Raw genomic sequence first — 25,953 nt, forward strand, 5'->3', positions numbered from 1 at the left:
TTGTGAATTAACCACGTGCAAATATATTTCTTGCACAATGCATATTTTGGAATTTCACTACTTCTCTCAAAAATCTGTTGCCAGGGATATAATTAAGAGAACATTGATAGCGCAAGGCATTCCATCTTTAATGAAGGTAATTGTAATTTTTAGAAACAACGAAATTTATTTTTAATTCGTTGAAGCTATTGCTCGACCTAAACATTAAATTGAAATATAGCTGTTTTTATCTCTCAGAGATTAAATTCTGCTATAAAAATAAATTATTTCTATGCGAGAATTAAGAACACAAAGGGAGCTCACTATTTTTAAGTGATATGCCAAGTAATGACCTAAATAAAATAATCATCTTTAAAGCTGCACACTCGATAACAAATTTTATTGAACGACTTTTTTTCACTTACTATTAATCAAAGCTGATTTTTTATAAATGGTATTCTTACTGGAAGTTATATAAGAAAATGTGGGCTTCGTTAGGGGGACTTTTTTTAATTTTTCGCGCAATCTGCAATAAATATTTGTCATTATTATATTATTGGAACAAATCTCCTCTGAATCAAGCACGATTATATTTCTATAAGATGTTTTTATGTAAAATGAATGTTATTGACGTAGTAGAGTGAGAAAAAGAGATGGCGAGAAAGAGATGATGATGCGCCAGATTAAGTGTTTTTAAGTAACTGTGATTTTTTCAAATGTTTTATATTATATTATTATTACACACACACACACACATACATACACATACATTACAAACGAATTTCTTTTTATGCATAATTTACAAAATGTTTTGATATCGTTGGATTTTTACAGACTTGTAAAATTTCTCTTAACTAACATATCGGTAGTCTTATTAATGAGCGATTAGTATGTTAATTAACGATTTTGTTTAAAGAGTCTTGTTTTTCTGAACTGCCTAAACCTTACGGTGTTCAGTTATTACTTGCGTGTTATAATGTAACATATGCGTGTTATTGATAACGATTAACTAAACTCCTTGTTATCCGTCTACAATGTCCATACTGAACATTTCTCTTTTCCTTCTACGTTAGGTATAATCGCATAAATTATATTTACAATTTGAAAAATAATGTATTTTTCAATAGACTCAAGGTAGATTCAGGAACGTAAGGCTTCTCATTGTTCACCTGAACTATACTGTTGTGCATCTGTGAGAAAAGTGACAAGAGAAATAAACCATTAAAACAAAGTAGTACACTATAGCAGTATTATAATTTATCACATTAATTAATAAAAGCTGGAAGTTAATTATATCCATATTGTCACTTTTCTTATGACAAACAATATATTATAAAGATTGCGTTATAAGAAAGGTGGTTCTGGAACTGTATGAAAATGAATATGATGATAATCAATTTGCAGAAAGGCTAGACATTTCATACATGATTATAGCATCCATACCTTTGCCTACGCATAGCTGTACAGATATACTATACTGGAGAAAAAAAAAACGTGCAGAAATTTGAATTGTAGGAGAATTTTGTATTGTACAAATGCGGGATTCATCCTGGAGAAAGGTTTAATTTGATATTCATATAACTATAGAGTAGTTGGAAAGATGAAAAGCTGTAATTGACGTTGAATGTCGGTATTCTCGATCAACCGAAGGTAATCATCATTTGCGGGAAGAGAGACTTTTCCCTGCTTTTTATAGCATAGTAAGGATAGCTCGACTTAACAAGTACCGTTCCTATGACAAATTGTACATCGCGCTTTTGACCTGGCGTAATGTTTATTATGATTATTATTATAATTTCTGCCAAGTAAGTCGAAGAGATATTTTCATACTATATAGGCGTACTTTAGTCTCGCAATCCACGAAGAAAAATCTCGATAAACTTTCGTCGTAACGAGTTAATATTGATATATATATATACCATATATTATATGTAATATGTATAAAATGTACACTAAACTAAGCACTGAAACCTTGCGAATCGTTGCGATATTTTTTTCTATTATCTATACTGTGATGTATTATTATAATACATGTGTACGTGAATACATCGAGTGAATGACTATTTAAACCAGTTTAGCTGTACGATGCATATCCAGAGATTTGTAGGCTATTTATTTTTTTGTCGATAAAGAATTAAATCTTTCAATATTTTTGCTAACATTTCTTACACCTATTTAGAGCTTTTACATCCTGCGTTCTTCAAATTTTCTACCGATTCAGCATTTCCTTTTGTTAGTTTTTTAATACTTGCAGACAACGGAAGATTTATCCAAATGACTGGCCCTAGCTGATATTGAAGTTATATTATTTGTAATATAAGAATAGAATCTTTTCATTTTATTTTTTAATATTAATGCAAACATATCGTCAGAAACGTTGTTTAAATGTGTTAAAAATTGAAAAAATTAATTGTCTAAAAATTTAGTAAAATGGTGTAATTATTTGTTCAATTGTAGTTTAAATAAAACAAAAATTTTTGCTGTATTTAATCGATGTTTATTTTGAAATTAATAATTACCAAAAAATTTCAAATAAATCATTACCTTTTATTTTAGATATCCACGGTTTATATTGTTTTTAGAAAATATTTCAATTTTCTTTTAAACAATGTAGATATTTTAAGATAGTTTAACAGAAGAATAAAAAATTAAATAAGCTGATTTTCTCCAGTATTAAGATGAAACGACATAAAACCTTTACTGAGAAAAACTGATTTTTTATCGGGAGGTAATAATGCGTGAATTACACGTGAACGTTTGGAGGAGAAAAGAGACAAAATGATTTCTACTGCGAATGGTGGTTTAATTTAGCGCGCTTGTCAGTTACCACTCGAGGGCTGCAATTTTATTTCCTACCACGTGCGTATATGAACGTAATTTATTTACATGTTGCGGTACGAAATATCATACAGTATAATTTTGTATGGTTGAAATCTAATTTTCTGCATTTTCGCCAATTCATGGCTGTGTACGATTGTATAAATGTGTATATGAGAGACATCAAAGAAGGCCAATAGAACTATTGAGAGGTTAATTAAATAAATAGGGAAGGGAAAGACAGACACACACACACACACAGAAAGAAGAAATAACAATGGTAAATTAAACGTACTCATTAATGAGTGACATATAAAACTGAAAAAATTAATTATTATAATATAAATAATTCTCCCAAGCGAAAATTTTACAAATGTTCCATCAAATTATCCCTTTAAATAATTTTTTTATTTACAAGGTAATCGCCCTTTTTATGATTTAAACCGTTTATGTTATTTCACATTTTATTTTCATTTCCACGAGAAAAGTTCATCACGTTGGCTATCCCGTGCTGAGAAAATAGTCACGTTTAACGCAACGTGTTGAAGAACCAGTATGTATATATGTATATATATATATATATATATAACAAATTTGAGAGTAATTCGTACTAGCTCAAAAACTTAGAAATATGAAGGGACTTTAAGGAAATAACATTTTTAGAGTTAATCCCTTATTAAAAAAAATTTTTAAAGTTTAAAAGTCACTTTATCTAAATTCGATCTAATTATTTCTTTGAGGTCAAGTCATCTGTAAGATAAGAACTTCTGACGTATAATAAGAAATTTGTTAAAAGTAAAATAAAGATGATAAATAATTTGCTATAAAAATGATAAAATATATGCAAATGAATTAGTCATAAAATTTAATTACGTTCTTTAATAAACTAATCCATAAAGTATTCTTTTTTTATGCTTCATATTGTAAATTCTACATAAAACATGTTTCACGTAGAATAATGCAGTTTTTGGTGGATAATTCAAGAAAATACAGCTATAGATTTTATAAGGTCAAGTGACGAGATAAAGTAACGAAGAATTTATATTCTTATAACATTGAAAAAATAAAGGGAAGTAATAAATTTGTACCGGTACATTGCGTTTTCTCACACCTAAGAAGATAGTGGTGTCAGGAAGAGATATAGGGTGTTTGTGTGGGTAAATGCCAGAAGGATCCCTCAAATGTTAAATATGCAATATTCAGATCCCAAGTGTGAAAAGCGTGGGCGTTTAGGAAGTAGTATAATTTTCATTAATTAATCGTTGGTTATAAAAGCATATACAAAAAAATTAATATCGTCATCCGCGGGGTTAAATGGATCACTTGCACCTATTATGAAATAAATTTAAATACAATGACCTATAAAATTTAATCAGCGGATAATTGTACCTAAATCATGGTATTATTTTTTGTTAAATATTTTATTTCGTTTACGTATAAATAATCCGTTATCTTATTGACACGATCACTCTCACCCGTGAAACCAATTTCTCACCCTGAATCACTTTACTTTTCAATAAAATCACAACTCACTACTTTACCTTCAATTTTACAAATAAATATAGACATACTCTTGAATTTTGCTAGAAACCATGAAGAAAAGATTAAATTAACGAAAAGGTGAAACATTTATTTATAAGATCAAAAACGGACAGGTCATTCTTTAAGCGAATATGTAAAATTTGCAAAATTGAATAACAGAGAAATTAAATTAGGCGAACAATCAGTAAGAAAGGATTTTAGAAAAATATACAAATTGTATTAAGTAAAGAAAGGTCAATTGTGTGTGCGTCTTGCACAACGGAGAATTTAAGGATGAAAATAAAATTTTGGAGTAAAATTGTATGAAAAAATATTAGGTTATCATTGTAACAGAAGTGAAAAACCAATTATGACTCGATGAAAACTACATTTTGGGAAAGTGAAGTTATAAGAAACACGATTATTAAGAGCGCGAGAATGAGGAAAGGATTAAGTGGAAAAAGTCTACATGGTAGTCCTTGAGTTTCTAAGTAAAGGATGGTAAAAGTGTTGAGTGAACGTATTGCGCGGGAGAAGAAAAAAGGAAGAATTAGGTAAAATTTTGAAAATATTATATTTAAGGTTGGAACATCTGGTTTCATTTAGAGAAAATGTTCACAAGAAGTTGTGAAAAATATCATTATTAATATTGTGAGCGCTGAAAGTGAAAAATGTCATTTTAATTTTTTTTGAGTTTGTAAATAAAGGAGCAGGGTAAAATTCTTCTACGAATAGAAAAGAAAACTGGAGGAAGAATCAAGTGAAATTAGAAAAATATAATGTTTAAGGTGAAACACCGAGTACAACGCAAAGAAAATTATTTTCTAGAAGAAGTTGTTAACGTGAGTGAAAAAAGGATAAAGTAGAGAAACTATATAAGTACGACTTTCCTCGAGTTTGTAAGTAAAGGACGGTAAACTTGCTGCATGAATAGGAAAGGGGTAAGAGGAGGAAGAATAGAGAATAGAGTGAAAATTTAAAAATATAATGTCTAAGATGTGTAAAAAATGGAGTTCGACTTGAAGAAAATTGCATTCTATATATAGAAATTTTAAATGTGAGTGAAAAAAGGATTAATGATAAAATTGTTGTGCGGGTGGGCTAGTGAAAATGGGCAAGAATTGGGTGAAATTTTGAAAATGTAATGTTTAGAGGAGGAGCGCCGGGTTCGAGTGTGGAGTATCGATCGAGGTGCTCGAGTCTCGAATCGAGTCGGCGCCGTTCCCATCTCGGCGTGTTTCACGACGACGGAAAAAGATCTGTGTATACTGTATCTGTGTATCCGTCTCGTAGTGATAAGGACAGGGGCCGGGACGACGGGACATAGCAGAGTTTGTAGGGCAGGACAGGTCTTAACTCGGTTGGTCCACCCCTCTCCAGAGAACCCTCGATATCTGCTCTTGGAAAAATCGCGATATCCAGCAAGTTACACGAAAGAAAACAGTACTTTATCTATACTTATCGAACGTGAGAAAAAAAAAACGTGTTTCCTCCCTCATCCCGCCCGAGTATGGTGGCTATACTCTGGACTCGTGAAAATTCAAGTAAGTCCTACATTAATTTCAATCCTAAATCCATCTCCTTATAACCAAATCACGTCAGCTGTTTTTTTCTGTAGAAATATCATACTGCTTTTCCCATTTATCACAGCTATATCACGCTTCACTTTTGTGGTTAGAATCTATACCGGCGTGATAAGGCTTGTGTTTAGCTGCAAATAAGAGAGTCCTTAATGGTTTCTATTTTTTTTTTCAAATTAATGCAAATTTTCTTTTTTTTTTTTTTTTTTTTTATAAACAAGGCCCAATACTTTTCATAATTCTATACGTGTTTCGGTTGAATTGAATGGTATTTTTATTTATTCCCTTTAATTATTTTCTATTATATTAACAGGTGTTAAGGTACTTGAAAAGGAAATTATACTAGTGGTACGTATCGGCCTTTCAGTCGACGCGAAAGTACTGGTTTATTAAAAGGATGGAGAAGTATCAATGTGTGTGAAGAATTTCGTGACTAAATTTTCAATTATCTCACCCCTTATCCTAATAACTTGAATTCTTCGGAATTCTTTTTACTGTTTTCCTATACTTGTAGGAATCCTGATTTATTATCAATAAATATAAAAGCTCTTCTGTCCATTGAAAATGATGTCAAATTTAAAAATTGTTTGAGTTTACTTTTTAACTGCTAATAAAAGTTATTTTACAGAATGAAATCATCATGAAAAAGTATATTAACTACTCTGTAATTTTTTGTTTACTTTTGTTAAAAAATTGATCTAATTACATATCATATAAATAAATTTCAAATTTAAACAATAAATAAACAAAAATAATAGATGAAAATAATTTTATTTTAATATACGCACACACACACACACACACACACATTTATTAAAGAAAAACGGAATAATAATCGTGTTGTGTGTGGTTGTCAATTACAGTAAAGCTTTATTTTGCTGATAAACGTTTTGTAGAGACAAAGGGAATAATTGCAAATGAGATTTTTGTCCCTGTCGGTTTGACATGCATTGTTCAATGTGTCTGTGTAATTGTATAGCATGCGTGCTTTATTATTCGTTAAAAGCGTGAAATTGTACACTCGTAATATTTAATATAAATATATAAATATGTGGACGAATATATGATTTTGTATGAGTGGACTATTGTGTATTAGTTGTGGTGGGTGATCCCGACTGACCGAGTGAAAAAGACGAGAAAAAGCACAATGAGATCAGTTTTCACACGTAGTGCGTATATGTATGTGTTAACGTGTACATATAGGGAAGGCAGAAAAGCAGGATCGATTGAGAATACACATGAGTCTCCGTTGAACTTTACTATAGTGTATTTTACTTGTGCTACCTGTCAAGATCTTGTCTAGCGAAACAATACCAAGTTAAAAAACAATAAATGCAACAATACCACCATTATTGCCCAGCAAATTACTCATTTCAAACTTATTATTAATCGTTGAACAATATTAACACAATTAGTAATTATATTTTTGATTATGCAGAAAATTGATTATCTATTATGTATAATATTAATTTATTGTAAAACGTAAAGGTTCATTTGCATTTTGTTCCTATACAAGAGTAATTTGCAAATTTGATTGGGTTTTCATTCTTTAATGTCTGCAAATGAAAAATTTATTCAACCACTTTATTGATCAACTTTTTGGTATAATTCTAGATCTGAGTATATGAATTTTTTCGTATGTCACCAACAGTACTTTTTTTACAAACCTTTCAGTTATTTCCGGCTTTCTACTATGAGAATAAGTAGAAAATATTATTCACTGAAAGTTATAGAGTTTCGGAAAAAGTGCAGGTAGCTGCTAAATGCTGAAGAACTTTGAAAAAGCTGTTCGTTTGAATAAAGTTGCTCTAAGCCCCTATAAGGGTATTAATACAAATTGTGCATTTTTGTCGAAAAAGTAGTAAGCTCCTTTTTTTGCATTTCGGAGAAAAATGTGAATAATAAATTCACTTTCTTCCACAATTATCTCGAAAAATAATCCAACAATTGGGATATTTTCGGAAAATGTTTATTATTTATTTTTGTACATCTCTTATTATGATTAGACTTTGAAATACAGCCAAAACATTTTATTGCTTTTATACATAACGGTTAAACTTTTAGTATTTACTGTGGTATTATAATGTGAATTATGTAAATTGATCCTGATTGATTAGCTAATATTTAATGTACACACGTTACATACGTGCATAAACTAAATCAAACTTTGATCAATGAAGCGTTAGCCAATCACGTAAATTCAAATCACAATATAGTAGCCCTGATAAGAATCACTTAGTTGATTGGATCATTCTAATAGTGATTTAATATCCTGTCGAAACGATTGATTGATTTATTAAAAGGAACTCATAGTAAGCGTTTAAATATTCTTTACGAAAATACGTTTTGACCTTTAACTTTTAAGATCAACTAATCATTTTAAAGATTAAATATTTCAACTTTAATATTCAATTAAAAAATATAAGTTTCTTCATTTTCTTGATAAAAGATATATTTTTAAAAAGTAAAAACTGTGAATATATTGGTAAACTTCATTTTACCTTAAAATTTATATAACCTATGCGACATAAGAATTAATGCGAATCAATAATAAGGTATTTTCAGGGGGTGGGGGAGAACAATTTGAAAAATGCTTTCAATTAATTTTTATGAATACTCATATTTTAACATATTACACGAACATGAATTATTCTATATTAATAAAGTATAATGTTTAACTAGGATTTTGTGTTAAATTTATTAACAAAGAAATGGCATGTAAAATTTTAAACGAAAATTTTCCAACACCTATTTACTATTCGTTTACAATGACTTGATTGTCTCTTGTCAGGTTTTCTGCTATTTCCAGCAGAGTTTCTTGAAGCAGAAAATTTCTCATTAATGCACTCGTCTAGCAAGAAGGTGAATTTTTTGCCTCGACAACAAGGCAGAGATAAAAGCAGAAAATGTGGGGCAGAAATCTGGTCGTTTTACTCTCCTAGCGACATTTTTTTCTTCCTTTTGCAATTAAAGAGTCTCCATTTCCATAGAGCGATGAATACGCGTGACCTGAATTAAAATTATAGCAAAATATTCTAAGAGACTAGGTATCCTTCTGAGGTTTTAATGTAAGCCACCCTAATATTAATAAAAATAAACAATCACGCAGTATAATATAAAATATAATACAGATCTATATCCATTAAACTTATTATTAAACAATTTTATACTTTAATTTTAGAATTTAATATAAAAAATGATTAAAATCGAAATTGAACCATTTCAAAAAGGACGAAATTATACGAAAAGGAACGAACCTACAATATGAGTTTGGTAGTTATTTAGATCTTTAAAATATAGTATCAAAGAATAAGGACTTTTTATTTAATTGAATTTCTGTTATATCTTGTTAGCTAGTTTATTAGCACAAATTTATTACGAAATTATAATGCTTTTAGTTATTTTTCATCCCAGTCGAGACATTACATTTACACTGTTTCAGCTTCGATCCTTTTTAAATACATCCAAGTAATAATGAATATGTGTTATTAGGATTTCCAAACTGTAAAAAAGCTTAGATTTTAAATTGGTTAATGACAATTTAAAACGTGCACGAAAAAGCAGATAATAGGGGGTTGGAAGGGAGCTCTACAACTCTCAGGATTGATTTCGTAAAATATTAAGAGACACATGACTGCTCTATGTTCCCTAGAAATCTTAAAGAAGTTATAAAATAGAAAAGCCAGACTTTATTCTCTAACAAAAAATAAATGTAAAACGAAGGATCTTGGTCTCGTGGGCATGTGAAAGTGGGGTATGATATAAACAGCGCGTAGGAGCTTTGAATTTTGCATAATGTATGTTTGAGCAGTTTATTTTTTTGCTCATCCAAACTGTCGAAAATATACGATAGAAAACTTGAAAATATTTTTCAAAACCCGATTTACTACTATATGCGAAATATTATAGATTTCAGATTCTCATTGATTAATAATACGAAATAAGAAATCCGGTAAACAGTTGTCAACTGTAAATTCTATAAATTATAAAAGAAAGATATGATATCAAAGCAGAAGAGATCCGTAAGCTAAAACATTAAAATTCTCTTTAACAATATGATATATACGTGTAAATCATTAATCGCATCATTTTATGATTCAAGTTAAGAAAGCCTTTTATAAATTAAACTTAATAAATTAAAAGTACTTACGACATATACAAAATTTAAATGATTTAATCAATAATTAATATTATGATCATGAAATTAATCTTTTTTGCTTTCCAATTAAGCAGGATATTTTTCATTGCTACCTATATCTTTATTGTTCATTGGCAATGATATGCAGAATGTATAGAAAATAATTACAATGTTTTATTCTGTAAACATTAAATTCAAGTTATACATGTAAAAGGTACTGCTGTTATAATTAAATAGGGAAGTAGTCATTGAATGAAAATTAAATCAAAACTTGTATAAAAAATAGAAAGATTATTAAACCGTAATTGACAAATGGGAATACTCGCATCAATTAGGTGATTCGTTAATATAACATGAAAACACTTGTAAATGGTAGGGAGACAAAAGGGCAAGAAAGGGAGATGCAGAGGTGTGGGATGAGTCAGGGGTTTGCAGATGCGAGGCAAAATAAAGGAAAATAAATACGTAAAATATACAACACCGATATAAAAACAGTAGATACAAGCATTGATTAATTTAAGACTGCGAGCCAACAAACGTAATAAATTTAGAGAATTATTTTACCATTATCATATATATAGCGAAGATCTTTTTATTACAACAGTTAAACGAGTCGTTAACGAGTAAACCTTAGTATGTAACGTAAAAATGATTTATGAGTGGTAGGGAAGAATGGGGTGAGAAAAGGGTGGAGAAATTGTGTGTGAGAAGATTCAAACAAAATTCAGCAAAATAAGAGAGAGAGAGAGAGAGAGAGAGAGAGAGAGATAAAGAGATTTTAAAATTGGACAACTTGTTTGAAATAGGAACCGAGCTTTATATTTTTTACGTCCATCGAGAAGAATTTTAATTTAATTTTTTTCAGCAAGCTTCACTAACGACAATTAAATCTTTAATAACACCTTGTATTCAAAGGCAAGTGAAAAAAGGAGCAACGCAGTTCGATCAGGAATAATTGTAACACGATTATTGAATGGAGTGGATCTGTGTGTTACAGCTAATAAATTGTTGGTTGATGAACGAACGTTGGTGTGGTAGCTGAGAACAATTGCGATAAGTAGTGGTAGAGGAAGGGGAGGGGAGGGGGATGGAGAGGTTTATATCGAGGATAGTCAGGTGAACGTAAAGAGAAATGAAATAGAGGAAGAGATTTGCGCTTTTGGGCGTCCGGCGGGAATCTTGCAGCTGCGCAAAGTCCAAATGTGCAGGGTTTTCCGCGCACCCCCCCTAATACCCCAATGGCGGTGGTGGAGGTGGCGGCGGGGCGGCAATCCCCGACATAGACGACGGCGAGTCGTGTTTTGCAACTGCAGTCGTCGCCGGGCACTAGCAAATCCAACGCTATGGACCTACCGTGGAAAGTTAAGAAGGCCCTCAAGAGGTCCTGCCTCATTTTTTTTCTCACTTTTCTCGCACATTTCCCTTCTTCCATCACCCCCCCCCCCTTTTTTTATATCACTTGGATAATTTCGCGAATTCCTTTTCACTCTCACCCTCCACTTCTCCCCTCTCTCTTCCTTATTCCCACCACTCTTTATCCGTCATCCCTTTCGAATGTTATAGCTCCCACTGACCTTGACTCTTGTGCGCATGCTATATAGGACTCTGTGTGCATGTGTCTGTATACGTGGTGTATCGGCGCGATATTAATCTAACCGAGGTTTCATTAGAAACCGAATTTCTCTACACCCATTTTGTTCTCGACCACACTTTCCGATTTCTTTCCATTCTTTATTTCTTGCAACGATCCAATTCTATTTTTATTTTTATAACAAAAGTTCTTCTCTACTATATACACTTTAATTGTACCTAAATTTTTTTCAAGTGCTAGTTTTTGTCATATACAAGGGAGTGAAACATTAGTATAGCTTCTTCGTTTCCATGTGTATGATAAGGTAGTACATTTGTAACATGTTTATTTTTTAAATAAAAGTCAATCTAAATTTTGACTACTTAATTTATTAGAATTTTATTGGTAAATATTTTTGAAGAAAAAATTATGTAATAGTGAGAGAACTTATTGTTAGATGATTTATTCAGGAAAATTTTAATCAGACCGTACGATTTAAGTATAGAATCTCGGAATTATAAATACCGGGTATAATTAGAGAGAAAAGTAGAGAGGTATACACAATCTTTGTATCTTTTGTCTTTTTAATGATATCTCCTTCTAAATTAAATTGGTTTAGGTTTTAAGCTCAGTTTGTCGCTATTCTAAGCTACATTCACATTTTTAGTACCTTAATTTAGGTAGGTGTAAAAACTGTTACATGTGAAATATTTAATATTTGTTTCAAGTGAAAAGTATTGTGTAATAACAACAATAGAAGATATAATATATTTTTTTAAATTGAAGAAATTAATGTCTTGTGTAATGAAATTAAATTGAAAATATAAAATTTACACTTTTTCAACGTGTATTATTACAAATATAAATTTACACGTTAAACAAGAATTCATGGATATTGACAAAAATGGAACAATGTTATTTCTTTGGCATAAATTATAAGATTTGAGAAATTCTAAGCAAGCTTCTACTTTTATAATAAGGTTCTTAATGTTTTTTTCAGACGAATTATGATACACGTCTCGACGGAGAGCGCGCAGAGGTACGATCGCGTAAAGCGCAAAGGTGCAGCTTTCCTTGCGAGCTTTTTTAAGCCTAAAAAACTGTCATTGGGCATGAAGATCAACGAGAACGGCGAAATGGAACCCCCACCGAGAGTTGAAACATCCGGTTAGTATTATCTTAATGAATATTTTAAAATATTTTTAATAAAACAAGAAACTTTCTCTAGTTCATCTAAGACAATACTTTAATTTCACTGTAAGAGTGATTTAAATCAACAAAGTAAAAAATTATATTAATATATTCTTAATAAATAAATGAATGATAAACTTTATTTTATTGTTCAAGTTTGTCTTTTTATATATTTTGTTAAAGTAAAAGAATTTAAAATCAAATTAGTCATAGGGATCAATCTATTGTAAGGCGATCATAAAATAAATAGTATGGGCGGATAGGTAAATTAATTTTCGCTTGACAAGGAGGAATAAGGGAAAGAGAAGGTAATATGCTCCTGGCAAAATTGGCGCAGAGTAGCCTAATTACTCCTCCACTTTTACATATATATATGAATAATAATGCAACGAAAAATGTTGCAAGGCTTAATCAACCTAAGGGGCTTTCCTAAAGTTATTTTTGGAAGAATCTCAAGTTAATAAATTTAGTATTCTTTTTTTACATATTATAATAAGGTATTCATCTGTACACGATTAAATTTTCTATTATTTAAATAATTATGACAAGGTAATTTCATGCAATTTTTTTATGTACAGTTCAATCAAATGATAAGATTCTTTATAAATAGGCTTATCTCGACTCTATAGAATCTTATTTACAGTAAGGATATAATTATAAACAAAGGATTAGGAATTGTTAATATTTTTTGTTATAAACTAATAAATACATGACAGCTACATCACGATTATGTACCGCGGTTTTTATAGTTTATTAATTAGCATATGCATTTACTACTACAATATAATAAATAAAAATGATAGAGTGTTAATATGATGGAGAATGAAATTTTATGAAATGGGAAACAATAAAGTTAATTTTGTTACAGCTGTAATAACAAATTCTTGTCGAGCAAATTCTAACGGAGATAACGAAAGTTCGGTTGCCCGAATTCCTTCGACTCTGAGCGTTACGGCGGTCGACGTAGTTGTTGCCTGTCAACCTTCACCCTCCCCGTCGCACTCCATATTAACCCTGACACCTGGGAGAACCCGGAACATCGACCAGGACATGGAAGCTCTCAGATTAAGTCGTCAGGACAATCCTTTTCTTCAGGTTATTTATATTCTCATTATTCTTTTATTCTCTCCTCTCCTATAGCGTTTTTTTTTTCTATTAAATATTTGTGTCTTTTTATGTTTTTCTCATTTTATCACATTTCCATCGAAAGAAAATATATAACAGATAAATCTGCAAAAAGGCGCATTAATTAATGAAAGATATCCACAGTTATTAAAAAGAGAAAAATAATTCCTGCAAAATCTTCAGATTTAAACTTCGCTCGTTAGTTTCCAACATTGTTCTTAAAAAGCTCTGAGCTTAATTTTGGAATAAATTGGATTTGAATAATTGATAAACAAATACAGATATTAATAAAAATCAAAGATTAAAAATTAACTTTAATTGCCAAGCTCAACATTTAATTAGGTTCAATCACGTAAAAGAGTAGAGAAGAAGGAGAAGTTGATGTTTGAATTTGTATAGTAGAAACTTAAGTAATTGTTATCGAACGAATAGTGTAATTAGTGTAATGATCATGCTATGGTATTATCGTCATAAATTGTGTATAATTTTGCAGGTGCTAGCCAGTCGCGAGAGCCTCGTTGAATCGATCGAGGAGTCCGAGTCAGACGACGCGATTCTCATGTCACAGGCAAGTACAGAAGGTTCATTTGTATATATAGCATTATACAGGATGCTTCTTCAATAATTTACAATATAAACACCATGGATAGCAAAAACCAAATCGAATGAAAAAATCCTATGACATTCTGCAGCACGGATGTTCGTTTAAAAGATAATTAGAAAAATAAAACGTTAATTTAAGCTTTCTGATAGGGCGTTGTGGATCTTAGCAGTCGCTTGTGATAAATTACCAAAAATTCAGAGGTTTCCCTGACTAATTTTAAAATATATTAACCATGAATTTCATCTATATTGTTCTTTTGTTTTTATTTTCAATTGACAAAACGTTTGTCCCTTGCAACCTATATATATATATATATATTAGGGTGGTCATTAAAAAAAAATTTTTTTGCGGATCCTTAAAAAACACTAGTATTTGATGAGAAACTACAGTGGTTGAAACCTGTGGCCTGACCCCAATGATAGAAACACGTGCCTCATTGCGATCAAATATAATTTTCGAAGAATTTTATAGTTTTTCGCTGATAACTCATTAAATATTCGATTCTATGAAAAGATGCATATAACCTTTTCTCTGAAGAATTAAATTCTACATAATAAAGGTTCTATACATTTTTCGTCTAGAATGCATAATAATCGAGATATTGCTGAAAAATCGATCCTCTTTTTCGTTTATACACATTATATTGATATGTTTATATGAATAATTATTTTTAGTTTACCGTACAATTAACATATTCTATTAAATTAAGAGAAATAAAATGTGTAACTACAGCGAAATAAGAATAACTACTCATATGAGCATATATGTCAATAATATAATGTGTATAAACGAAAAAGAGGATCGATTTTTCAGGAATATCTCGATTAGTATGCATTCTAGAAGAAAAATGTATAGAACCTTTATTATGTAGAATTTAATTCTTCAGAGAAAAGGTTATATGCATCTTTTCATAGAATCGAATATTTAATGAGTTATCAGCGAAAAACTGTAAAATTCTTCGAAAATTATATTTGATCGCATTGAGGCACGTGTTTCCATCATTTGTCAGGCCACAGGTTTCAACCACTCTAGTTTCTCATCAAATACTAGTGTTTTTTAAGGATCCGCCAAAATTGTTGTTTTTAATGACCACCCTAATATATATATATATATATATATACAGGTCACACCAAGAAAGACTACAATATCTTATTCAGTAGTTTCTGTGGAGTCTCAGAAAATATAATTAGTTTAAAACTGTAAGATTATCAAGGTATATTTTAAATTATTAAAATTTTAAATTTATCAGTGGTACACGCGTTTGTACCTGGCAAGCGAAGTGTCAAAATATACAATAATAGCAATAAAAATTATTGCATCAATAAAGTTTGTCACTTCCCTTTCCAGTGGTGTATAACTGTACCGTATTCGTGTCCAGTAATAAAGGTTGCATGCCGTTGGTAGTTTCAGTGGGTGGAACTCCGCCCACTATGAAAATATAGTGACGCGAGGTGAGTCACGCGTCCAATACGTGTAAATGCATTTATTCCAGTATTACCTAAAACTGAGAAAAACAACGATGAGAAACTTCTCTTTAAAACACTCACTCATCGCTTAATCTGCTTGTCATCCGTAATCAGTAAACCTATAAACTTACGTAGAATTTCTTTTGCAATCTTTAATCAAGTGAATTTAATAAACTATAATATGGTTCTTGATTTAGATATATATATATATATGCTTAACATATCTCTATTTACTAAAACCTATGTAAATTTGGTCATATATATATATATATTTATTCATTCGTACTAATTACAGGCAAGTATATGTATACATATAGCACACACATATGTACATACATATTAAGCTCCATAAATCTGCATCACTATTTTTAATATGTTTATCCATTCAAATCTATGCATCAAATTTTGCAGCGTATCTTTCCATCCATGTTTATGCATGAATTTATGTACTCTGGTTCAATAGCTAAAACTTCCGTCGGTTCTCCTTAATCGGCTCGCGTGTATCTTTCCTAACGTGCTTCTCTGAATTATTACCTTTTGTACTGCATACGACTTACAAATATTATATGGTATACCTTCTCGTCTCGCAATTCTCTTTTAATTATCACTAGAATGGCGCGATAAAACCTACATCATCTTCAACATTTGTAGGCTCTACAGCAATGAAAAGCCTATATATGTATACTGGAATATAGCATTAATTGAAAATCAATTGCGAGTATCACTGGAAATGGCAGCTCTCACAAAAGAAATTGATTAAGCTTGTTTAATTCAACAATTAGTTAATTACTCATTTATATTGATTTTTTAGCTGGCAATATGCAGAATTATTGATAATTACAAATACTTTTACATAAAATCTAAAACAATTTATAAATGTTTATATGATTCCTGTTCAAACGTGTATGACATATAACAGTTAATAACGAATTCGTGAAACGACTGACTCAGATCATATAATTGAAAAGATAGTTATTTCGTAATATTATATTTGTAATTGTAGTGATACTGAAATTTTTTTTTTTTAATATAAATATGGTAGCGAGGAAAAATTTGTGTCACTTGATAATAAAATCGTGGAATATATGGCAGAACGCAAAATGGTTGGCGGCAAGTTTGAATGCTAATTCTTTTTGTTGCAGGAACTTGGTGACACTGACCCCCTTACCCTTGCCCAGGTACACGAGCACCTTGTTCGCAGCCCACCGCCGGCTTCGTGGCCTCACACACCAGCTTTTCACTTTCCTCACCAACAGCAAACCAATCAGAATTTTATAAACAAAATAGAACCACCGGTGCACTTCAGAAGCCCCTCTAAAACCCCACCCCATAGGTCAGGCGAGCATGAATTATCTAGGAGCGAACCGTCCTCGGACATTAGAGGTCAGTACTTCTACTTTCATAAAATGAAAAAATAACTGAGTAGTTCAAATAACAAAAATGCAAGGTGCCTATTTATCAAAAAATAAGATTTAATTATAAAAAAGATCTATGTGTCATAAACTATATTTGATTAAAGTGCCAAATTTCTTGCATATAAAAAAAGAATAAAATTTGTGCAGTTGCAAGCAAATATTTCCTTCTAAATATCTTATTTAAATGCTGACTTTTCGATATTTATCATTGTTGGCATTTAGTTTTGTTACTTCTACTACTCAATTTTAAATAACTGAAAATATAAATACTTCCCTATAATTTACTTTTTTTTCTTTGTAATTTTAATGAAGGTGAATTCTTGCTTTGTGTATACTATAATGATTTAAGAAAATTGCGATAAAATCTATACAAGTACGCAAGGAAGGTATAATGTTCTCGAAAACTGTAAGAAAAGTTAAACAATTTTTCAAGTTGTTACATTGTAAATATAGAAATTGCTGATACTCTTGAGTTTCCACACGTTTTAACTATATGTATTTTTTATTTAAATAACACCAGCCATACATCCTTGACTCTAATACTGCAGCAGTAGCCACGGCTACAACAATTTTTATATACATAGCTCTTTTACTAAGAGCTATAGTCAGGTACAAAGTAGTAAGAATTGCTTTTTGTAAAAACATAACGTGTAAATGGCAACAATAGACCAAGTTTTGATAAAACAATGCACTAGCCAATTAAAATAGAAACTGACCTAAAGTTTGTGGAATCTTCGTAGTTTTGTCAACTTAGGATTTGTATATAACTAATTAATTTAATGGTTTAAAATAGATAGTATAACAATGACTCAATAATAGCAATTTACAAGAAATACTGAATTTTTTAATAGGGTTGAAAAACTCTGGTTCATGGAACCCTATATAGGGTCAAAGGTCAACTTATCGGATCTATATACATATTATAACACAATAGCAAGCCTCGTGCAAAGGCTTTCTGAAGTGTAAAAAAGAGACAATGGGAGGGTAAATCGGCTTAAAAAGCCTGAGGGTAATTTCCTTTTTAATACTCTTCTTTAATTTTTGATTCATTAATTATACCACTCTTTTGTATAAACAAATCTAGTTTATAGAAAAATATTAAATTTCCTTTATTTTTAGTTTTATTCTTATTGCTGTATTTTAATAAAAGATATTTTTTATCATTTCTCTATTAAACACGTATAGGCTTACGTAAATCTTTTTATTGAATTATACGTTTCAAAAAAGATAACAGCCTTAACAAAATGACAAAGATTAACAGTAAACAACAAATCAATTTTTGTTTTCTTTTAACAATATTTTTTCGTTGAAATACGTTTTAAGTATAGAAAACCAAATAGCAATGAAATAAGCACAATAAATAAAAGCTGGAAACTCTCGAAATATGCCCCTCGTCTTTATAATTAAGTTATACTTACAATTATATATATAAATACTAGCTACTGTACCCTTAATTTAATTAAATTCATCTTCCTATAAATATATCATTTACTTTACTATTTTGAACAAAGATTGGTAATAAATGAGAAAATGGAGAGAGACTCATTAATTATTTTTTTTCTAAGTCTCAAAGTCAAGAATAGTTAGTACGCCAGCACTTTTCTCTGTATCTGTTCTCTATACAGTATAATAATAACGACACCCAGGGTCAAGGGCCATTTCAGCTGTTTCCAACCACAATTTCTGGAGAACCAATTTTTTACCAAGCTCCCAATTCCAGCAGACGTGGGTACTCATGTATCGTTGACCTTGTCATTGCAGATATGTAGTGGCAAATACTGTGGGTCACCATCGATTTCCTTATTTTTAACTCGTATAAATTAATAGGCCAGCACAAATCGTATTCTGAGGGCGTGACTTTCATAAGTAGCTCTCTCTTTCATTTTTTCTTTAGTACCACCACCTCCCTCCTCTATTATTACCCCCTCTCCATTAAACGAAAGGCAGAAAGCTAGCTGATAATATTGCTTTCCATCTTTCCAGTTTTTATCCCACTCTCCTCTTCCCTTCTCTTCATCTTTTCCGCCCTTAGAATGCTATACTTATCGAAAAATAGACCGTATATTTTCTAGTTCTACTGCAATCGATATCTTATACAGTGCATTTATAGCGAGCCGATTTTAAAGCTGAAATTACAGAATGTTGAAAGTAAATTGTTAGACTCGCTTATGAAGAAAATCTACTTGGAAGCTAGTCCGAAACAAAGATCGAGTAGAATTTCCTATTGGAAAAGTTAAAACCTCGATAGACTATTTTAATAAATATTTTTCAATAAATATCTATCTACTACATCGCAATGACGCATTAAAAGGGTGAATTTTGATTAGAAAAAAAAATGCAATTTAGTGGAGATTTAAAAATATAAGTGGTTATAAATTGAAATAAAAATTTCGTGAAAAGATAGAGTGAATAATTTTAGATGAATAGTGAAATGTTACAAAAATGTTGAAGAGCATGATACAGATATGGGTCAAAAGAGAGTTTAAATTTGTGTGAAATTGGGTCAAGCGAATCGATTGGTGGAATTTACCAATTGTGGGATATAACATTATACAACAACTCTCATGCTTGTGTAATTTGTTTTGTATACATCGTACGATTGAATAGTAAAATATAAGAGTAAATAAAATTACTTATGCTTTTTTCAGATCGACACTCGCACACATTTTCATTGCTGCATCCAACGCCGATTCGTTCGCTTTCGGAAGTTAGACGTCTTCACAGATCGGCGGATGACAGCGTGCAGTTGATGTCCAGTGAATAAAATGAGAGATGACGTCATCGGTCCAGAGGGATAAAATTTTCCAAGCATTTCAATGAGTGCCCCTCTTGAACGCACGGAACTTGCTCACGCGCGAGACTAAAAGCAAAGAAGGGGGGAGGGGGGGGGGGTTGTCCCACCCCTTCTTTGAAAGACGAAACCACCAAGGATTCGTCGAAATGAAGCTGGAAGCTACGAGAGGATGGGTACGCATTTGCTGGGTTTTTATGAGAGTCGAGCAGTTACGAATTTTGTTCCAATCGATGAAAAAGTCTCTCGTCACTTTTTCCTTCACCTTCACTCTACTCCACGACTATGCAGTGTTATCAGGGACTACACGAAGGATTATCAAAATTTTTAAACTATTTGTGCTCTCCTTTTTCTAATAGTGACATTAATCGACACTACTCTCCTTTCTCGATTTCTCTCTGTCTCTTATTTTTAGAGTTTCGATAAACTTTTAAAAACTCGATGTAACCTAAAGTATAGAGAGGGGGGAGAGACAGAGATGGAGGGAGAATCATTAGGATTATTTTGTTCTCTCTACTCCACTATTATGCTGAGTCAACAGTATTTTCAAGGAGGACTACAAGAAATTGAAAAATTGGTTTGCTCACATTTTTCTGATAGCAAGACGAATCCTTTCCCTTTCTCTCAATCTTGTTGTTTCTCTCATTGTTGGCAGTTTGAATCCTACGCACTTGGTGAAACATATAAATAAAAATAGAGAGAAACTACTTTTTTCAAGTTAACGATACATATTACATTGTAACGATACAAATCTCTTGATAAACTTCATTTTTGCAAAATGCGTGAAACGCATTTATTGTTAACTTAACAAATTTTTATTGTGTGAGATGAGCTAGGAAATTTCTACGCTACTAAAAAAATTGACAATGGATTATTTATCATTAATATATAGCCATAAATTGTAGTATTAGCTATTTTTCGATAAAACTAATTGTTGGATTGGTACAACAAATAATGGATCATTTGTATATCATATTAGTTACAGACTTATAGTTAATACCAATTTGATAGCTAAGATATAAGAATATTTTATAATTGTGTAAAAAGAAAAGTTTCATACGAGAGATCTGTGTTTGGTAAGGTAAAAAGCGATCGTTGCCAAAAAGCTGACAATTTACTATTAAACATTTGCAATAAACTATACAAATTATTTGTTAGATTATTTCTCTTTGTGGCTCATCCTGTACGTTAAAAATGTGATTCGTTTACGAAATTTGTTTACTCTTGAAAATAAAATGTGGAGAAAACATTGTTTTTTAAGGTTTGGTTAAATTCTTATATATTATTGTATTTGCCTCTTTAAATTAGGCAGCATTAAAGCTGAAAGTCTGATAAATTATTTAACCCTTAATTATATTAATTATTCCTTTATGTAGAATAAAGTTTTGTTACTTGACTTTTTTTTTCAACTTACTATTGAGGAAATTTATTACGAATGTACGGTGTTGAATCAAAAAGTGGACTTTAAAAAGTTTTGACTTGCGCGACTGAAGTATGACGATCGTGAGGTGAGCCTATCTAATCGGTCGATCGTGCGACAGTATTTCTCTCACTTGATAAACCTCCGATCTGTAATCCTAAGGGCAAGATTTTTAGAAATCAATTTGCTTGTATTACAAAAATGTGCGTGCACGTACATAGTATACTATAATATATAGTATGTCTGTCAATTTGTACTAAAATTAATGTGAAACGAAAATAATAAAAGACGAACCAAAAATTTTTCAAGAAGGCGAGAAAAAAATTATTGTTAAACTGGAATTTGGCGGAATTTCAGAACTGAGCTTCTTCGTGATATAAGTACGTTTATTCGAGAAAGAGTAATTAACTGTTAAAATGAATTGCTGATTACATTTAAAAGCTGTTTTTAATATTGGACAATCAAAAAATCTACTGTACTTTTCGGTGAAGACAGGAAAAAGTGAACAATAATATTTTTGGTTTTCTATACTGGAAAAGTCACTCAACAAAATAATTATACTTATAATATATAGTAATGTAATACGTATGAAAGCTTTTTATTGAAACAGCTTTTGAATGAAATAAGTAACAAAGTGTTTTTAATGGACAAATTTTAGTAGAAAGAGCTTTCAATCGAAATACAGAAGCTCATTTCGTTTTCTGATAATGCTGCACATTATTCTAGGCAAATGTTACTAATTCAAAGATGTTGCTGTTTTACTCTCAAGTGTGATTGCCCGAATGAACAATTGTTAAAATAAAAACGATGATGGAGAGCTAGGGTATTATATTTCAAAAGGATAACACAGATACTTGTACCAAGCCTTATCTATTCAATGTATAACAACTATGAATTTATTAGAAATATTCGAATCAAATCTATTGCATTTTGAGTAATCCTAATCGGATTCAGTGATAAGTTTTGAGCATTTCTAGTTTCTATGATTGAAATAAGAACAGTGTAAGAAACAATATTACGTTTCGAAAAATGCTTTAATATTAAGTGTGACATGTGTGATTCTGGCCACAACTTTGTCAAACTTATTCAAAATTAATAAATAAAGCATGAATCGGCGTTATCGAGAGCAAATTATTAAATAGGACATTATAGTTTGCAATTTATAATTTGTTTAGCCTTTCTTCAAGGAACTGTACTACATTGTATAATATTTATAATTGAGATAATAATTTGCATTATTTTGTGTTGATTAGTTTGTTAATGATGAGAAATGTTAATATGTATTATAAATACTATATAGCTCTATTCTAATATATCTTATATTATATATATGTTTGATACTTGCCTTAATTAATGCAATTCACTGTGCTTATATTAAAAATGGTTAGTATCAACATTATATAAATTATTTTCAATATGATTCTCATTATTACAATTATTAATATTAATATTATTACTGCAAAGATAAATGTTTGTTAAGAGATAGTTATCGCGAGTCAGATGATTTTTTATCCATTATTATTCTAGCTGAAGTAGGCTGACTGATTTACTGCTTGATAAGAATTTAGAAAAGCTTTAATGCGATGATCGTATTCAGGGTTGAACATTTGCCTAGAAAGTCAAGAGAAGGCTCGATATATTTGATAATTATTATGATTATTATTACGAGTATAATTAAGGATTATTGAACAAAATGAAAGACAGGATCTTAATACAATCTCAAAGTGATGATTATATATTGTACGAAGCTGCATTTTCTTAAAATAATTATTTTAAATTGCAGATATTTTTTTTGAAGTTTCTATTGATAATTTTTCTAATTATATTATTCTATTATAAAAATAAAGATGTTTCTGAATACCATTTAAATATTAAAGTAATTAAAAACTGTTTACAAAAATAGAGTATATAAATCTTAAAGAGTTTAGTAAAGCAACATTGCTGGAACTAAGTAATAAATATACAGAAAAAGGAAAAGATGTTTGCAGTCTTGAGATTTGATTGAAATCTCGCATTAACTCCTGTATATCATTTTTCTCCTAATCAGAATTTGAATAAATACTGCATCTTTTTATTGGTGAAAAAATTAAGTATTTGCTCGGTGAAAGATGAAAGTAGTGTGTACGCGTAATTATGAGAAAATAGCTTAAAGTTAATCAAACTCTCATAAGTCAATTTTAAACGCACAGCAATAATTGATTTGCAAAAATTTGCTTTGCAATATTCTTTATTCTTCTGAAACAGAAACACAACTCGCGCACGAATTACCATCAATGAATTTCAAATTTACTTTTGTGAATAAAACTCTAGAAATATATGTATTTTACCACTAATTCATTTGGATCTGACGCAACGATTTTTTTGCTTCAATTATACAATTAATAGTTCATTATACAGTAATATATATAAATTATAGTAAAATTATACATAATCAATTGACCACAACAACAATTGATTTGCAGCAATTTGTTTTGCGAGAGATTTCTTCCTTCTTAAATAGAAAGAAAACACTCGCATGAAAAACTATCAATTAATTGCACAATTTTGATTTTGCGAATAAAACTAAGAAAATATATTTTCTCACCGAAACTTTATACACAGGTGCAACGATTTTCTTACTTCAATTATACAATTCAATTTTCAATTGTATAGATCATTATAAAATATCCATCTTTATAATATAATTATACGTAAATGAATTTTTGTAAAAACATTTATTATAGACTTAATCTTCGCTATCTCAAAGATCTCATCTGTAAACTACTTCGATTTAACGTGTAATACTTTTGTATATTTTATCTGTCATCGATCATCAGTCGATTTATTCGTTGGAAAGAATTTATTGAAACCAACGAGTGTGTTTAACGTTACACATATGTACTATATTAATTAGCTGAAGTATTTTCACTCCTACCAATATATTGTATATATAGGTAGGAACTTTAATTGGTCGTTTCATTGTAAACACGATTCTTCATCGAGTCAATAATTGCCAGTTGACCATTGACTCGTTTACTGAATACATTCCTGAAGAAGTAATTATAGAAATAATGAAAATTTGAAGAAAAATAATGCCAAAAAACGTTTGTGGCAAATGAATAGTATCGGATTAACCCTTGTTTCTGTATAACCTTAACAGAGTCTATACAAGCATTCAAAGGGTCATAGTGGTTGAGCAAAGTGAACACTAAGCTTGTGATTAATTAAAGTTCAATTGAATTGATCGACGAAATAACAATAAGATATTTTTCATTGTATCGTAAATACATAACTAATATACTATTAAAAGTATACACCTATGCTATTATACAATTATAAATACTTTTAGGCATTAAATTTAACACACACACACAACTACAAATTTACTATAAAAGTTACACGCAAGTATAATAATTATTATACGTGAAATTAGAAGACATTATTGAAAATATTCAAGATGCGTGGTATTTCAATTTTGACGGACAAAGAGTATGATTAGAATAAAATAGAACAAATAAAATGGAGATGTAAAATAGAAGAAAGTATATAATATCTAGTCACGAGTGTGTAAACTTTGAAAAAGCAGAATGAAAACCCCTAGCAGTATTTTAAATAATACAATAATAATGAAGTTCTAATCATCAATTTTATATCTCAGAAAAAAGCTTTAAGTTTTATATTCTTTACTTTTCTGTAATCATTTTTCAGCTATTTTTGTGGATAGTAAGCTTCATATCGATATTCTAACTGCAAAGATTTTTGATTTTAAAAATTTTTTTGGATAGTAATTGTTTTATTGAAATATTAGCGTTAATAAATTCTTTAAAAATATATATCAATATGAATACTATCTGATATATTGTAAAACGTGTTGATTTTTTTTAATAATGAAGGGAATTTTTAATTTTTTAAATCATGAAAATATGGTTTTTATTTGTTATTGATAAAGGAAAAGCTTTTTTCTTGGTGAAAAATGAACAGTTTTGATAGTAGTAGGTGAAGATAGTATTACTTTGTCACCATTCGATGGCCTATACCAATTGCTTGCCTGTACATGTTGCATTATGGTACGAAAAAATTTCGATAATTGGTATTACTATTGCTACGATATTAGCAACTTCTTTCTGTTACTTGACTTTATTTACATGTAATAATTTTCAATACAAATTCTACAATCTCAGCATACCTAATTATAGCTGATTGTCCATAAAGCAGGATGAAGGAAATACATTAACTTATGTTTTCATGAACGCGGGTTGCGCTCTTTTAGATGTATATCTTGTTTTTCAATAAAAATGAAATATATTTGTGTTACTGTAAACTTAAAATCCTGTACGTTACCTTTGTACCTTCATAA

At 30.2% G+C, this 25,953-nt stretch overlaps 1 protein-coding gene across 5 annotated transcripts; it reads left to right on the plus strand.

Annotated features, from left to right (window-relative positions):
- LOC136786156 (uncharacterized) lies at positions 1–25,924 on the plus strand. Of its 5 annotated transcripts, XM_066747692.1 has the most exons (7): positions 12,144–12,159; positions 12,225–12,285; positions 12,606–12,772; positions 13,665–13,891; positions 14,415–14,489; positions 17,134–17,374; positions 20,055–25,924. In XM_066747692.1, exons 3-7 carry the CDS (start codon positions 12,613–12,615, stop codon positions 20,168–20,170), a joined length of 819 nt encoding a protein of 272 aa, XP_066603789.1. In that variant the 5' UTR covers positions 12,144–12,159; positions 12,225–12,285; positions 12,606–12,612; the 3' UTR covers positions 20,171–25,924. The 5 variants fall into 5 exon arrangements, with proteins under 5 accessions (XP_066603788.1, XP_066603786.1, XP_066603784.1 ...); XM_066747691.1 differs by lacking the exons at positions 12,144–12,159; positions 12,225–12,285 and adding an exon at positions 1–136; XM_066747689.1 differs by lacking the exons at positions 12,144–12,159; positions 12,225–12,285 and adding an exon at positions 5,620–5,861.
- Positions 25,925–25,953: the final 29 nt, after the last annotated feature.

The sequence above is a fragment of the Prorops nasuta genome, unplaced genomic scaffold (assembly GCF_024137725.1).
Source record: "Prorops nasuta isolate Cenicafe-Biocafe unplaced genomic scaffold, Cenicafe_Pnas_1.2 PNAS00003, whole genome shotgun sequence".
Lineage (NCBI taxonomy): Eukaryota > Metazoa > Arthropoda > Insecta > Hymenoptera > Bethylidae > Prorops > Prorops nasuta.

Excerpts from the sequence above, each read along its gene's own strand:
- LOC136786156 (XM_066747687.1), top strand. The coding sequence starts at position 11,379 with ATGGACCTACCGTGGAAAGTTAAGAAGGCCCTCAAGAG. Across the intron at positions 11,417-12,605 it reads GTTAAGAAGGCCCTCAAGAG|ACGAATTATGATACACGTCT; the intron begins GTCCTGCCTCAT and ends TGTTTTTTTCAG. Across the intron at positions 12,773-13,664 it reads ACCGAGAGTTGAAACATCCG|CTGTAATAACAAATTCTTGT; the intron begins GTTAGTATTATC and ends ATTTTGTTACAG.